Here is a 17,727-nt window from a genome sequence, read left to right as displayed (position 1 = left end):
CCTTTGCACACTCCAGATTCATTTATAAAGCTCACATCTAGGGGTATGGGTATTGATTGCTCTCTAAAGCTTCTGTATTTCAATGTGTGTGACATACAGGAAAACACTGAAGCCAGGGAGACACTGTTTGGAATTATCTAGGCATTGTGCCAATCTTCAACTTTTCTGCCATATGAGGTTCTGCTACTTTCAGATATCTTATCTCCCTACAATTCAAGGATGCATGCTAATCTTTGCCTCATTGATGGATACAGCTACAGAGTCTGGATTCTGCCTAGTGCTCCTTTGAGTTGAATTACTGTAAAGAGCAGTCTGTGGTGCTTGTCACGTTGATGCAGTATCATTTTTTATCAGTCCCTGGTTTATACGGTGTCCATGTAAATCTCACCTAACAGGTTGGCTGATCAGGCTCTTTTGGTGTACTTTTCTGCCAGAAGTATCAACCAGTGGTTGCACAATTAGAAAATCACCCTATGTTTGTTCCTCAGTAGACTTTATTGTGCAGCAGGGCAATGCACTTCAACTGCCTGTCTGTGTCTCTATCTCTGCTTTTGCTGTTGATGATTTGAGGAGGTTAGAAAGGAAGTGCCCTCATTTTTGGTGTTTCCTCAAAAATGTGCGCTAAAGAAATAAAATGGAATGCCATTTCTTTTGATTCTCATGAATGCTTGGAGAAGACTTTGATATAGCACAGTGCTTAGATCACTGGTGCTTTATAGTACAAGTGTGCAGTTCAAGCTACAGAAATGTCAACATTTATAGCAATGTCTAACTAAAACAATGCTTAGTATGTTTGTTTTATTTCTGGCTTTAGAGAGCTGTATCTGTTGGATAGAGCTAATGCCATCGCTACACAATACATACAGAGAGGTGCAGTGGGTAAGCCCCCTTCAGCCAACACTTAGTTGAAAGAGACCACACATACTAGAACCATTCAGTGCTAGAATTGCCAGTAATGGCACAGTGACTGCTGTTTCCTACAGGCATATAGTAATTTCAAATGTAGAGCAATTGCATGAGTTTTGCCATAGGGGTCATTCTATTTGTTGTTTACCATTTGCATTTATCGTGCAATGCTTGTTTGCACATACATGCAAATTTGAACAGATAACTCCAACTGAAGTTTTGATCATGTAGCGCATCTGCTTCCTTGAGAAACTATTGAAGACTCTGATTCTCACTTGGGGAATTCTTCCCAGCACCACCAAAGATTTTAGCCATAGATGTTAAATTACTTTCTTTTCTGTAGCAACACCTTGTGCAATAGATAGACCACCGGCCAGGATGGTTGAGTTGTTTTTAATGTAGATGTTGCATCTATAAATATTGATAGAGCATGAGCGCTACCAGGGACGTCTGTGGCTATACCATCAAGCAAATCCCTCTATACTACATGGTGACAGAATTAAACCATTATGCCCCAGAAGGAAGCCTATACATCCTTAAGAAGCAGTGTCTGCTGCTTCATTAGAAAAGTCTGACCTTCGCTCTGGAAGGCACTCTCAGAAGTGAGAAACATGCCACGGGAAACGAAGGACAGTTAATCTGGAGAGGACCAGTCATTCACCTTTGGTGGTGGAAGTGAACACCATGTGGCTGCTTGAGAAGCTGATGGTTGGTATAGGCTCTATGTATGGCCACGGGCTCACATCTAGTGCAATGAAATTGGGCTCTGTGGGCTACTTTTGTCCAACTCTGATTCAGCATCATATGCCCCAGTGATTGATATACTAGAATCACAGTAACTAGTCATGTCTCTATGACTAAAAAAACACAACACAACTCCTGCAGCCCCCTCTACATGGACTTTGGAAATTGCCATATCTTTCTTCTTCTCAGGAAGTGGTTGAGGTGCCCTTGAAATACATTTGTTGATGCCTCTGCACTCCTATTCTATAGGTTGCAGGTCCACTGCTGTGAGTCCCTTGCATGAAGATGTGTGTATAACAGTATTTTACATGGTGTGTCTTGGATGTGCACCTAGCCCTGCAGCTGCATGCTTGCTGCAAGCTGTACACACTTCCTCAGATAACTGTTTCTTCACCATGCTTAGCAACTATTTGCAGACCCCTACCTGGTTCTTTCCTGTGAGCTCTGGTGGCATAAGAGATCAGCAGCTCTCCTCCTGAGAGTTCAGGAAATTAAAGAATATTGACCACTATAGGAAATCGGGTTATTAGTTGTGTGGCTTGGACAAGTAATTGGTACACAGTCCTCTTTATTGGGAATCAAGCACCTCATTGTAGCGCATGACTCTTTCACGCTAATGAAGCAGAGCAGTAGAAGGCCTACTTAGGAGAAGTGGTGTGAGCTAGTAATCACCACTCACTGGCACACAATACTCATAGAGAGACATAAATCGAGTATTTTGAAGAAAACCTGCCCTTAGGGAATTAGATAGGATACAACAAGACTTTGTTGTAATCACACGTCTAGAAAAAAAAACTTTTTCTCTAAAGACCTACCACCCACCAGGGTTGCCCCTAGGCGGCATGCGGCATCATTGGGGATCTTCTCAATCCTCTACGGATCAAGGCGTGCTGCGACTTGCTAATTACGAAGAAGCACTTTTTATTGAAGACCATGTGTAGTGTAGTGGTGTGGAGTGGAAAGGGAAAAACAACTTTAAAATACCTAGCTAGTTGGCCAGTATGCGGTCTCCAGGAAGAGAAGTAGGTTACTGAACCAGAGGCGGCTTTGATGAAAGTTTGACTACAAGCCCCTCTACCCCTGGCTCTGAACATGATGCAATAAGATAGCAGTAACAGAAATACAGATTAGTTACAGAAACCTTATGCATATAGTGCATGCGCATTAGGTGTGCATGTTTTGCATCCTTATTATAGGATTCACTAGGAGTGGTACACAAGGGGCTGGATCCTGTGAAGTCCTGATGAAGAGCGAATAGGGGAACAGCTCGAAACATTTTGAAAAACAAAAATTACTGAGACAACCAGATTCATTAAGGTCAGGTTTCTTCTCAGTAACAACCCCTGATTTTTAACCATACCAACTAGGGACGGGCATAAAAGAGTGGCCAACTAGTTAGGTATTTTTAAGTTTTCTTTTTATATCCACTCCAAATCAATGCACTACACATAGTCTAAAATAAAAAGTTCTCGAACGTAATTCGCAAGTCGCAGCACGCCTCAATCCGTAGAAGATTGAGAGGAACCCCATTGATGAAGCAAGCCACCTTGGGGCAACCCTTGTGGGCTAGGGGTCTTCAGAGAAAAAGTATTTTATTCTAGACATGTGGTTACAACAAACTCTCATTGTATCCTATCCAATTCCCTAAGGGCATGTTTTCTTCAAAATACTCGATTTTTGTCTCTCTACGTAACTGTCAGGAGGATAAACCTAGCCTCTGCCTCCCTCTCTACTTTGTTAACACAATACTCATACTCAAAAAATGATTGTCCAGTCAGTACTGTTTCTTTAGAAAAAGGACAAGTACATTTATTACACACACACTATCTAATACTATGCAGATAATTTACACAAATATACATTGGTAGATGGAAAATACCACAGGTGACATTACGTAATCACTTTTGACCCTCTAAAGAGGTCATACCAACATGTAAGGTAAGTCTACTGGCTTGATCAAATGTTCCAGATCAACAAACCACATGTTAAAGACATCATTTTATATGTAAATACAATCAGTAATAAAAATCATGTGAACATGCACTTATTAATGTTAACAAATCATATGCACATTGATCAGTATCCTCTGTCATCATGATTATCCCAATAAAGCATTTAAAATTAGCAAGACATATCTTTTATACATTTTCCAACCATAAAAATACAATTATGTAAGCAGCTCATAAAGGGCATCACCTTTTTACATACATTAGATGCAACCATCGCCTCAGCCCCTAGAGGGCGGTGTACAAACATTCTTTCTTCCGGCCACAAGAAATGCAAACATAGAACAAGCACCTAGAGGGCACTACACTCCCAGCTGTAGGTCCAAAGCTCCAGCCTTTCGAGTGTTTTAAACATCAATGCAATTCCAGAGAGGACCTAGGTTTTCTGATCTTGTAAACATAGGGTCAATACTTAGCAAAAGTGCACTGTGACAGCTGATTTATTGATGCAGATCCTTCAGCCCCACAGCTTTGCTCTTTAAGAGCTGAGTGAAGCAATGTTAATTGCTCCCTTTAATAATAATAATAATAATCCACATTTGTAAAGCGCACAATCACCCGTAAGGGTCTCTAGGCGCTGGGGGCCGTCGGGAAGATTAAGCAAGCTATTGCCCAGAGTCACATGGTGCTGGGCTAATCTGCCGCCGGCCCTGGGGATCGGACCTTGATCCCCAGCTTCCAGAGTCAGTCACCCTGGCCGCGGCGCCACACCTCTCCCTTTGTGTGGGGAGGCTGTTGTTCCTGCTGCTGGAGAGAAATGTAATTAACCTGGCACATCAGGCTGACAAAAGGAATGGGCTCTGATCCTGAGCTGAGCCAGAGAAATGTGAAAATTCTGTATGACACATGAATTGTATCGATATCTTTTGGGAACTTGCAGATTTGATTTTCTTGTACAGGTTACACCCCATTTAGATATGTCAGTAGACTTTGTAGGCCAAAGGGAAGCGAAACTGCATTCTAAGGCAGTGTTCCACCCATGTGTATAATTAATTGTCACCAAAGAGAAAATATTAAATCTCACTGACTTTCCCTATAGGTGTACACTAACATTACCTGGCCTACCCCAAGTCAATATCTATTCCTGCTGAGTCCCCTTTGAGACAGGCTATCTGGGTGACGTTACCGAGCTACACAACACAATAGTCTCCCACACGCAGCTTCCACACTCAGCTTCCACACGTGTAACCATCTAGGTGACCTTTACCCTAGCTGTGCTGCATTCATCATCCTTATATTAAAAGGTGGACAGTGGATAAAAACACACGAAGTCCATTAGTCTTCGAATTACTGAGGGTGAGACACAAGTAGTGAGACTCACTCACAGCGGAAAGTCCAAAAGCGGGTGATCCAAAGAGCAAAACATCAGGGTGTACTAAATGGGCGCAACCCAATTGCAACACCCACTAACCACAGTAAAATGACATTCGCATACCTTACTGCAGGCCCATGCCACTGGTGCACTGAACTGTAATGCATTTGTTAGTGAATAAATGATGTGATGTAGCTGTGGCACCACATGTCTGCAAATGGCAGTAAAACTACACAGGCATACCTTTATGCAGGCCCATGCCATAGTGCACTGATCTAAAATGCATGTATTTGTGAATAAGGGATATGATGTGGCTTTGGCACTAGACAACTTCTAACCACAGTAAAATTACTCCTATATACCTTTATGCAGGCCCATTCCATGGTGCACTGGACAGTAATGCATACATTAGTGAATAAGGCATGCAATGTACGTGCGGCCACAGATGCTCACTAACCACAGTAAAATTACAAACACATACCTTTCCGCATGCATGTAAGTGTATGGATGTGGATTGGGAAAGCCACCTTAAAAAACTGTGCAGTTTTGCTTCTTTGAGCATCACATTACTAAGCAAGCGATGCATGTGCTTTCATATTTGCATTGCAAAGAGAAGAACAAGTTTACATGTTGGGTTATGTTGAGAAACCTGGTGTACCAATCAGCATTTTGAAAATGAAGCTAAGAACATGGATCCCATATTCTAAGTGCATGAGAGCTCAGAACATTCTGAAAATTCGGCTAAAAAAGTAAAGAAAACCACTAAAGCAAAGAACAGTTGTGTCCTAGAGTTAAATAATTCAGCTTTTATGGGTGTCCATTGAGTGCTAGTACAATATCATAAGTTACAGTGAATGAGACAGGAGGGGGTCAGTTCAATATATGGATATAATGGATATATAATGAATGGTCTATGAAAAATATGACACTTCACAGAGGATGCAAAGTGTTTTCGCTTTTCCAATTTCACGCGAAAATAATACAATTTATTAACACAGACAAAATGATTCTGCATAAAATATCCACTGCAAAAAAGCCTGTGTTCTTTTCCAGCGCAGATCCATTGGGCATCTTCAAACTTTTCAAAAGGTGATCTTGCAAAGAGAAATTTTGCAACTATTTTCCAATTTAGCTATGTAGAATTAAAGTGAAAATTATTTCGATATGTTGCGAAAATAGAGAAAATAAAAACCTTTTCTCGGGTGAAGGGAAAGTTAAACCAGAATAGATTGTAACGTTTGTCAAGGGTTACAAGTGGAAACTTCACACAATTTTGCTGCAAAAACAATATGCATTCCCCTCATTATTTCTATTTATTTTTTTGATAAGTGTCAAAACACAACTCGATTTTTACTAATGGGGTACCCCAGCAATGTCAACCCTACCCAAGAATTCCATTCACTGTACCAGTAGGTAGTTATAGTTTGCACTGTGGGGCTATAGATTCCATCACCTAAAGTCAATAGTGCTTGTTTTAATTGTTTGATGTACTTCCTTTCCTTCTGTTGTTGTTACTCTGTTTATTGTATCTAACAGAAAAGAGGGCTCTGGACTGACAAGTTCTAACTAATTCAGCAGTGGCAGCCATTGTCTCGAAAATCTAAATTCCTTCTCCGACATGTAACTGGGAATTGGCACTGAGCCGCTGCTTCTCTGTGTGTATCTAATTATTTTCCTTGTATCAATGGCGGTGTCTGTGACAACACTGCATTCATTAACGCGTGTACACCTTTGTTTCAGGCTGAAGGAGATTGCAGCGATCCCACTGATTAGCACGCGCACGCTCGGCCTTCACTTTCACCCGCGGAGAGGCTTGCACCACCATGTTCCTGTCATGTTTGACTATTTCCACCTGTCTGTGATATCTGTCACCGTGCATGCTTCGCTGGTCGCACTGCACCAGCCGCTGATCAGGTACGGAGTCCCATCTCGGTTAGGCACTAGCTTCTTTGAATCACTTGTTACTGCATATGGCAAGCACTGCATGGTTGTGTATTGGGTACCACAAGGTACTGTCTTTTATAGTGACCCATTGAGTTGTATTTGCATTTTTTAAGAAACACCCTGTCTTTTTGACTTTCAACAAAACATTTTCCTCTGAGATCTTCAGAGGTCAAACGTGAAAAACTGCTTTTAGAACCATGTTGTGTTATTTTATGCCACGAGCATTTGTATTGCGCCTTCTGCTACTAATGTGACATGAAGTGCCTCCTGGATCAGGGTGACTATTTTTTTACTTTTATGGAATTTGCTCCAATCAGTAGCATAAGAGGGTCTGATTGTTGTCTTTGGTTATGCATTGTTATAAGAACTGGGTCTAATCTCTTATTTAGTAATAGTGGGAGATTGTTAATATTAACGCAAAATGCTAAGGGTTGTTTGTGTTGTGTTGTGTTGTGTGAATGGATAGGTGTGCCAATTTTACTGATCAGTAGTCCAAAGTACAACCAATACATAATGTTAGATAAAAAAAAAAACATTGAAGGCCTGGTAAATACCTACAATGCAATGTTGTGCTCAAAAGGGGTGGTTGGTATTTCTAAGCCAGCCTTAGCTTGAATGCTGCAGCGATGTATGTGTTTTTTATTGAAGCGCAAGGATTTTAGTACAATGCTGTTGGAGATCTAGGAAGGACTCTGTGTTAGACCTGGCCTTCTTGGCAGGTTCACCTCAAACCTTTATACTTCACCCCTCCTGTATTTCTGAACCCGTTTTTGTTGACTTTTAGAACTCTGTACACTTTACCACTGTTAACCAGTGCTAACGTGTTTTTCCTCTCTCTTTTAACCAGGGTGAAATTGACTTACATCCAAGTGGCACATTTATTTTACTTGTAAGTCCCTAGTAAAGAGGTACTACATTTCCCCTGCTGGGTCTGTAACTTAAATACTACTAGTGGGCCTTCAACACTATTGTGCCACCCACAAAAGCAATCCTTTAAAATCATGCCATTGCAACCTGTGTGCAGTTTTAAATTGTCATTTCAACCTGGCAAAATAAACCTTTTATGTAAATGATGGAATGCAGACCAATCTTTAAAAATGGTTCTACACTCAAATGCAACATTTTTAGAGTTTATCAGATGCTCAAAGGCAAGAAATTTGGTGTGCAAACATAGTACGAGTTCCGCCCAGACACGCATAAATCTATTATAAGCTGGTGCCCAATTGGTTAATCAGACCCAAGATGGACAGCCAACAGACCGATGGGACATTGTAACTACATCAACACTATTATTTTCATCATTATTTTGTCATTTTTAATTTTTTTATCACTATCTTAAATGTTAGTCCAAAAGAAACATGGATTTCCAATATCTTTCGTTTTTTATTCACAACATGGAAATTGTATTATTTAGAGTTTGCACAAGAAGCACTCCAAGCTTGTTTCTACAGCATGTGATGATGTAAATTTCATCCATTATGCTTGCACCCAATACATTACGGGAATATATCCTTCACCAGGGGTAACTACAATATGAAAAGTTAAAAAGGTCCTGTCAGTAGAACAGGGTGACTGCTGTGCAGCATGTTGAAAAGTTATGGCTAGATATTCATTTGCAAACACAAGGAGATGCTGGACGGAGCGCTGAAAAGTTTAAGACACTTCAGACACTCAACTCCAGCACCCCAGTTCAGACACAGCTATATGCAATCAGTCATGACCCTGTGCCTCATGGGAACAGTCCAGCCTGAACTGCCAAGCCATGTCTTCCCTGGAACGGAAACAAGCTTCCTGGGACCAGTTTTGGGGTAGCATATTCATTTGCACCATTACATCATATATCAATTTTTTGCAGAATTTACTGTTGAAGCTGTTGGGTTACCCAGCTTTTAGCTGTCCTGGATGCAAATCTTTAAGGAACCATGCAAGCACAGGTCCTCGCCTATGTGGATGTTAACCATTCTATATTTATGGGTATTATAGCGTGACTGTCTTTATGCATTACCAAAAGATGCAGAAGGAGGACGATAGACTATACCAAGTGGTCTTGGATAATGGTGTGATTGCTGGAGTTTAGAGGGGTCGAGTGCCCAAACAGAAAAAAGTAATTTTGCCAGTGCTTCAAACATCTTTTCCCTGAGCATATAAGTGTGTAAGTATACCAAATTAAAATAATGAAGGGTGGTACATACATTAGTGTTCCTAGATTCCTAGTTGTCCCTCAGGAGTGCCCTGGTTTTACCTTCGCTTTGTGGAACTTGTAATCAGTATTGTGTTTATAAGGGATTTTGTTTGTTATCGTTTCTTTGATTTCTTACATTTCTACATACTTGGAAGTGCCAAGTGTACTTTGTGCAGTTCACAGCATGTGAAACCTCAAGCCTCCACATGCAACATAACCTTAGTCAGTCAAGGGTATGCGGCGTGCTATAATATTGGGAAGGTAGTGGGGACGTAAGCACCCTTTACTGAGCTTCAGCCAAACAGTGGAATTAGCGGTGTGCGTCAGAGTCGGGGGCAACTCTGCATTTTATTACACCATTTGTAGCTAACTCAGGACCAATGTTTCCTAAAACCACTGAATTTTAAATTAAGGGCAAGATGGAGAAATATATAGAAGTGAGCTACAAAGAAAGTTCACTTTACCAGCGGGCACCTTGAACGGAGGGGCACCTTGGCCATGCCCTGAAATGTCTCTGCTTACACCTATTAGGGTGCTACTTGAAAAGTAGTGAAGCCTAGTTCTAATAAGGAGTTCCTGACTTAGAAGGATGGTGAGTGGGGGAGAGATGGGCAATGATTCTACACATGCCACGGGCCCATGTACTAAATTCGTTTAGTTTCAGTTTGTCATATTTTGTTCCATTAACCTTGTTTTATGTTGTTGTTGTTTTTTTTTTACATTTTGGAGTGCTGGCACATGTGTCACTAGAGAAACTTTTTAATAATTGTGGACTTCCCCTGAAATTCTTAAAGCTCCAGGCCCTTTTCCACCGCCAACTGTAATGATTCCTTATTCACTCCAGTCCGTCCAACCCTTTATCCTTTAAAAACAAACTGTATATTTCTCATATCTTTCCGCCTCCGCCCTTGCCTGTAGCCCTGTTCTGTGTCTATAAGCAGGATGGGTCGCCATGATCTTTTCTGGTAACCCACAGTTACTGTCACTTGCATATGAGCATCTGTCAGGGTGACATCTCTGCACAATCGGATGCGTCTCAATCGTAGGTAGCAAAAATCAGCTAGGATCTAAATGTAAATGTAAGTGTCTTGTAAAGCGCACTGCTGCCCTGAGGCGCCGTGGCGCTGTAGACCGCTGGGGAACCCGTCCTGGCTATCCCTGTGAGATGGTCCCTACTGGGTATCTCCAAGGTGAAACCAGGCATCCCCGGCGAATGCGGGGGGGCCGTTATAGAGATGAGGCAAGCTAATGCCCAGAGTTGCCAATGTGATCCCTGGTTAGAGTAGGCACCGAGGCGAGAATTATCGAGTCCGCTGACCCTGGTCCACGACTCTGCCGCGTCGGGAGTTGAACCCTGGTCCCGGGCAGTTTTCGGCTTCCGGGTCTGCCGCCTCTAACCAGTGAGCCACACCACTCCAGTAAGTATCTCACAGTGTGGAAGTAGAGTGAAGTCTCTGCAGAATACAATCTGTCGGATCGGGAAGCAATGCTCAGAGGGTTCAGCACATGTTGCATAGATCGGTTGTACACTGAAGCTTACAGCGCGAAATCAAAGTCTACGTGGTAGGGTTATATTATACTGAACAGGTCTGTTTAATACAGAGCAGCTCTGTGTCATGCTGAACAGGCAGCACTGTGGCATTTAGCCCACCACTGTGTAATAATACAATGCAGTGCTGTGTTATACATGGAAACACCATCATTCCGGTCCACACCATCATGCTTGGAAGTGCTTCCGACCCATAAGAATTAGAATGTCCAGACTTTTTAAGGTCACATGAGCCTGGTCTGTGAAGACGAAGAAGCCTTGGAACGTGAGCTAATCCCACCTCTCAGAACTGTAAGGAAGCAGCTTTCAGAAAATGCTGCGCTGTTTATAAGATAGTGCAGGTCAGAGGATGTGGCGTAACTGTCAGAGCTGCAGACATTGTCGCTGGGAAACCAGGCTCGAGTCTTGGGTCAGCTCCACATCCTGTGATTCTGGGCAAATCACTAGGTGCCTACCGAAAAAGAATGTGATCTTGGTAAACTGGTGCTTATGTAAAGCGCTCCAGGACCTTCGGGTGAGTTTCCGCTGTATAAAACATGGCATAAAAAAATATATATATTTCCACGGTGCATGTAAAAATGTGACAGAAAAACGAGCAGGGAGGAGGAAGCAAGTGTTTACAGCTGTTTAGAAGGAACAGATGTTCAACCAGAGAATCAACCCTGAGGCTGCAATGCACATAGGAAGAAGACCATCAGTGTGCTGTTTGAGGAGGAATTGTGTGATAGCCAACTGAAACCATCACTTAGTGAAATCACCTGGGCTGTACCAAGCACCCAAAGGAGGGACAATTGGAAGCAAAGGAACACTAGAAAACCAGCATTTCTGAATGTCACAACAAAGACCAAATAGCAATACATGGGTGTGCTTACAGCCCATAGACAGGATACACCATTTCTCGCAGACAACTCAAGCGCAGCCAGGCTAAACCTAAAAAACTAGGGGCCAGATGTGCGACTCACCAATTTGTGACTCGCAAATTGCTTCGTATTGGCGACTCGCAAATTGCGACTCGCAAATTGGGATTGCTAACAGTGTCTCAGACACTGTTTGGGATTCCTAATGGGGTCGCAAATTGCATGTCTCATGAATATTAATGAGGCAGGCGCAATTTGTGACCCCATTCGGAATGGCTGGCACTCCCAGGGGCTGTGGCCTGTTGGGGTCAGCAGACCACCATGTCTGGGACTGCTTTTAAATAAAGCAGTTTTTGTTTATAAATGCAGCCCATTTTCCCTAAAAGGAAAACGGGAATCGTTTAAAAAATCTAAATTAAACTTTTCAGTTTCATTTTTTAAGTGCAGGCAGTGGTCCCTGTGCCTGCCCTTAAAGAATATTTGCGCCTGCATTCCCAAAGGGAAAGGGGTCACCTGGGGCCTAAAACCCCTTTGCGACCGCAAAAAACGGTTGTACATCTGGCCCCTATGATTAACCTCAAATTAAACCCATCACGTGATGATAAACATGTAAAAACCCGAGTAAAATGAAGTGGAAACGGAGTCCAGAATACCATATTTACTTTCTGTATTAACATATAACCCATCTGTATAAATCCTGTATAAAGAGTTTGACATTACATGCTCAGAATTGGATAAACACAACAAAAAGCACAATATAAGCTGATAAGTAATTAAAGTATGACACAGGGCCCATGGATCATCAGTTTCAGCTTTGTTTTACTCGGGTCGTTTGATGCCTGTTGGCTGTGCATCTTGGGTCTGATGCACCATTTGAGCACCAGCTTACGATAAAATAAACCTTGTGCTAGGTCTAAATTTTCCTTTTTATTACATATAAGACACCTCCAGGGTAGGCCCCAAAGAGCCCACAAGGCATGGTGCATTGAATTTAAAAAGCTGGACCTGTACTTTTAAGTTTTACATGTCCCGGTAGTGAAATTCTTTTTTCACTATTGCAAGGCCTGCCTATTGCATAAGATAACATTGGGTTACTTTATTGCATTATGTAAGTGATAATATGTAATTGCGAAAAGATAGGAAAATCATGTTTGGTGCCTGAGGAATTATAATTTATACCCCTCTTTTATGGTAAAGTTTGATTTTAAGTGACAATTCTTAAAATGGCACTTTAAATTTATTTGCACAACAACATTTTAGAAGAGGGCCCAAGGGCAAGTTTAACGACTACCCAGGTACATGCCCCAAAATCAATGTCTAAACACCAAGTGGTACCTAGTAGTCAAGAGAGTGAGTTAATCGTCTGGAATCACAACGCAAGTGCAATACAGATACCACCCATGGGAACACACCATGCACGTTTTAAATGTGAAATTGGCCAAGTAAGGGCTCAAGGACGTTTGGAAAAATTCCCATCAGAAGCCTGTGTGTACTGCCCTCTTTTGCATCATTTGGGATCTCCTTGCCCAGGAGACAAAACAAGACGGCCGGTCAGATGTTACCGTTACCGAAATGGAGTTGTGAGAGGAGAGTATCACATGATTTAGTGGCGACTGAAAAAAAGCAGTGTAAAGTGGAAAGGGTGAAAAATGAGTGGACCACTACTGATTGCGGATATTATTTCTAAACCCGCATTTGCACTTGTCTTTTAACCTAAGGGACTGGGAGACACTAATAAATTCTTTATTTCTACCCAGCTTACCTAATTTTACAATCACTCATTTTTCACCCTTTCCACTTTCCACTTTCCACTGCCTTTGGACCCCCCCCCCTGCACCCACGGAATGCATCAACATTTGCGAATTCAAAATTGCGAATTCGCAATTTCCATTGATTCCTATGGGCCTTTTGGCCCATAGGAATCAATGGGAATAGCGAATTCGCAATTTTGAATTCGCAGAATATTTGCGATTCGGTAAAAATTGCGATTTTTACCGAATCGGAAATATTAAGCACTTTCTATGATGCATCCCGTTTTGCGAATCCTTATTTGCGATTCGGTAAAAATCGCAAATTTGGAAACGCAAAACGGGAGTTTGATGCATGTGGGCAAACGTTTTTGACTGAAGACCCTTTGGATTGATGTTGCAGACAGATGAGAAGTTCTTGAGGTTTCTTAGTTACAGACTTCCTCAGAAGTCATCTTCAAATCCTTATCCCTGGAAAAGGGTGGAATTCCAGGGAATTTCAAGAGTAAACATTTTCCTTGAATACGGTCTGACTGGGAAGATATTTGAAGTCTGGGTGCTATAGGACCTGTTCCTAAAGGTAAATCTATATTTACACAACATTTACCTTACATGCACATTCCAGGAATTAATAAAGAGGTTCCTGGCAGGCGTAAGCCTATTTACATGTGGGACGATCTTTGCTAGGAGTACGGAATTCTCCACACACATCAATACTACTCAGGGGGAGAGAAAATGTGTGCTTCAGGTAAAGTTAGCCTTGAAAGTTTGTGAATGCCCACAAACATGGACATTTGTTGGATTTCACAAACTCTGGGGCATATTATCAAGCCTGTGCGCTAAAATTATCGCCGCTTTATCGGCCGAAAACGGCCGATAAAGCGGCGATAATGGGCTTGATAATATGCTCTGTGGAATTCCAATCGAAGCCCATGTTAGATGTCTTCACATCTAACATGTGCTTCGATTGGAATTCCATAGAGCATATTATCAAGCCCATTATCGCCGCTTTATCGGCCGTTTTCGGCCGATAAACCGGCGATAATTTTAGCGCACAGGCTTGATAATATGCCCCTCTGTTCCTTTACTTTGCACACTGGAAAAGGTTGTATTTTTACTCAGTGTAAGGTGTGGTGTAAATACCGTTCCATGGTGGGAAGATAAATGTATTGCAATCAGATTTGGTTGGTGTGTAGGAGAGCCCTTTTACTAAAGAGAAAACAAAATCCATGGGGAGAAAACAAGTGTGTTTACACACAGAGCCCTATTCCTTCTGTGCAGAGTTCTATGCTTTGTGGTAATACAAAACCACTGGGAATGGCATGTAACTATCGCAGAAGAGCACCTGGAAACCGGAGCTTAGCATATAGACCGCAGAACCTCCTTTTTGATTGCTCTGACTCCCAGCTAACAAGCGTTCGAACCCTGTGTGTGTGCCATTGGATTCCAGCTAAAGTCAGACAAAATGAGTACATATACGCTAGTGCTAGGAGGCAATTCTTTTCTCAGCGCTTAATACAAAAATAATTAGCAACTACAAGAAGTCATTAGGCACATAATCAGTCACTGACTGTGTGGGAGAGCCAAGGATGAACATTTTTTGTCTGTAAAGCAGCTTCAGTTCTTAAACATAAACACTCCACACTGACCTTTTGTGTAACTATAAAGAGAGACTCCCTGATTAGCATTTCCAGGCTGTTAGCATAAAAAAAACTGGGTATTTAATTCGTGTAGGCTTTTTCTGCAATATGCTAATAAACACGCAGAACATCATTTGGATTGCCACTCAATTCCATTTGATAGCTAACACACAGTATGGTGCTTTCGAGCCAAGTAATTATGCTCATGTAAAAACAACTTTCTTAATTAGTTTGAACTTGTGGCCCATTTATTATGGTGTGTGGTGCAGATAAATTAGCATGAGTCGTTAATTTGTCTGCAATGAAAGAACACCCTAATAGCAGTATTAATAATTCTAGTAACTAAGATCAGAAGATGCATAATGATCATAATGTTCAGTCATCATCATATCTGGCCTCGAATGGCATGACGTTCAAGCGTTGTGGCAATGGGATCTTAAATTTGAAAGTGTGGTGCTAAATACCTTGTGCAACACCTCCGTCTTTGTCCATCTCTTTTTTCCATGTTGTTAGACACCACACCACATAGATGGACTGGCTCGTGCCTTTGCAAATTACACACTTCTTGTACGGCTCTGAAAGTGCCTCTTCCATGGTTAATTTGTAAAAAAAAAAAGTAAGTGTCAGGGTACGACTTCAATTTTCAGTAGGCCAATGGGACTCACACCACCAGCTGCTCCTGCTAGGACTGACGAATGCCAGTTCCATCAGAACTTATTAAAAATCCCGCTGATTCAAGTGTAACATTTGTGACTATTCCAGGTCATCTCAAGCAATGAGGATGGACTGTACATGCCTGTTCATTATGAGTATTATGGTCTGCTTGACAGCACACCACCGAACAATTATGTGAGAATCAGCAGGAGAGGAACTTTGGCATTGCCCACATGTTAGGAGTACATCTTTTAATTTGGCAGCAATTCTGTTCTTCCACCAAAACTGCTTGCCCCCATGCAGCTGTGATTAATTTGTTTATTTATCCAGCTGCCTCAGCTTGAATTTTCAGGGACAGACCCATGACATTGTAATGCCATTAAAGTGTCTTGTCTTATAAAACTAGACAATTTATGTTGTTTTTTCCTGGCAGCAGCACAGATGGGATGAGTACAGTCAATAAATCTACAACTTTACTATCAAGTATACTGCAATTGTCACCTGACCTTCTGTAAGCAACAAAAGATAATGATCAGAATCCTACTGAGAGAGAGACTCAGACTTTTCACATGTGTTAGTCTATATAGGACTAGCAGCCCGTCCCGACGTTGTCCTGGTATGAATGCTGCCGGCCAGTAGTATATTGTTTTGTAGGATTTCGTTTTGATAGCATTTCTTATCTGTGACAGGCCTGTGAAACGCTCCAATTCACAGTGCATTGCTGATGCACTTAAGAGTGCGCGTTCAGTAGGGTGTGAACTTTAGTTGCCTTACTTTATTTTTCCTTGCAATATTATATAGCGCAAACTCAACATCATGGCATGAGCACAATTTACATTACAGAAGAACACATTCATTTGTGGTAGGCACCGAGAGACAAAGCAATTTGCCTGGAATCACAGGATGTTGAGCTGATGCCGAGATTCGAACGTAGCTCCCCAGATCTAAAGTTCGCAATTCTAGAACTTGTGGCGGGAGGTGTGTCTAAATGTGTATGTCGTTACTGGCCATCAATGAGAGAGACCTGTGCATTTATCAAATCGGTGGTGAAAAAATATTTGTATGTTGCTGGAGATGTTGGCCGCCGTGCCACCAATGTACTTACCGGGTAAACACCCATTATTGGGCAACTTTCTTTCCGCATACCATCACTCCGCATAATTTCATTAAGAAAGTACCATGACTCCGCAATGCCATTATAATGCACGCTTGTTTCCCGTCCAGTTAAGACATGGCTCGGTAGTTCGGGCTGGACTGTTCCCATGAGGCACAGGGTCAGACTGATTTGTATATGGCCATGTCTGAACTGGGGTGGCTGAGTGAGATAAAGAATGGTGATGGATTAAACCCAGATCAGTTGACTGGGGGTGAGTGTTTGATTTGCTCAAACGTTCCGTCCATCATCCCCTTTTGTTTCGCATTATAACATATGGCATTACATTTTATATACATTTACAACGAAATTCGTTGCAAATGCATGAATGGTAAAACATTGTTTTTTTTAAATGTTTGGATAAGGTAAGTATGGGTATAGGGGTATACGTTTTGGGGTACTGAGGTATATGTTTTCGGGTATTTGGGTATTTTAAGGGTTCAGATATAGTTTTGGGTTATGGGGTATAGGGGTAGTTTTAGGGTTTAGGGATAGGTATGGGTTTTGGGGTACAGGGGTATTTGTAATGTTCAGGGGTAGGTTTGGGTTTTGGGGTACAGGGGTATTTTAAGGGTTTAGGGCTAGGTTTGGGTTTTGGGGTACCGGGGTATTTTTAGGGTTCAGGGCTAGGTTTGGGTTTTGGGGTACAGGGGTATTTTAGGGTTCAGGGGTAGGTTTGGGTTTTGGGGTACAGGGTTATTTTTATGGTTCAGTGCTCGGTTTGGGTTTTGGGGTACAGGGGTATTTCTAGGGTTCAGGGGTAGGTTTGGGTTTTGGGGTACAGGGATATTTTAAGGGTTCAGTGATAGGTTTGGGTTTTGGGGAACAGGGGTGTTTTAGGGTTCAGGGGTAGGTTTGGGTTTTGGGGTACCGGGTTATTTTTATGGTTCAGGGCTAGGTTTGGGTTTTGGGGTACAGGGGTATTACTAGGGTTCAGGGGTAGGTTTGGGTTTTGGGGTACATGGGTATTTTAAGGGTTCAGGGCTAGGTTTGGGTTTTGGGGAACAGGGGTATTTTAGGGTTCAGGGGTAG

At 42.0% G+C, this 17,727-nt stretch overlaps 1 protein-coding gene across 1 annotated transcript in view; it reads left to right on the top strand.

Annotated features, from left to right (window-relative positions):
- FAM135B (family with sequence similarity 135 member B) overlaps positions 1-17,727 on the top strand; it is an 861,083-nt gene that overhangs the window by 550,822 nt on the left and 292,534 nt on the right. Inside the window, exon 7 of the mRNA XM_086966257.1 lies at positions 6,709-6,882. Within this exon, the coding sequence (XP_086822383.1) occupies positions 6,709-6,882 (174 nt within the window). The remainder of the gene's footprint in view (positions 1-6,708; positions 6,883-17,727) is intronic.

Source organism: Lissotriton vulgaris, chromosome 4_1 (genome assembly GCF_964263255.1).
Source record: "Lissotriton vulgaris chromosome 4_1, aLisVul1.2, whole genome shotgun sequence".
Lineage (NCBI taxonomy): Eukaryota > Metazoa > Chordata > Amphibia > Caudata > Salamandridae > Lissotriton > Lissotriton vulgaris.
This window is presented reverse-complemented; position numbering and strand designations above follow the sequence as displayed.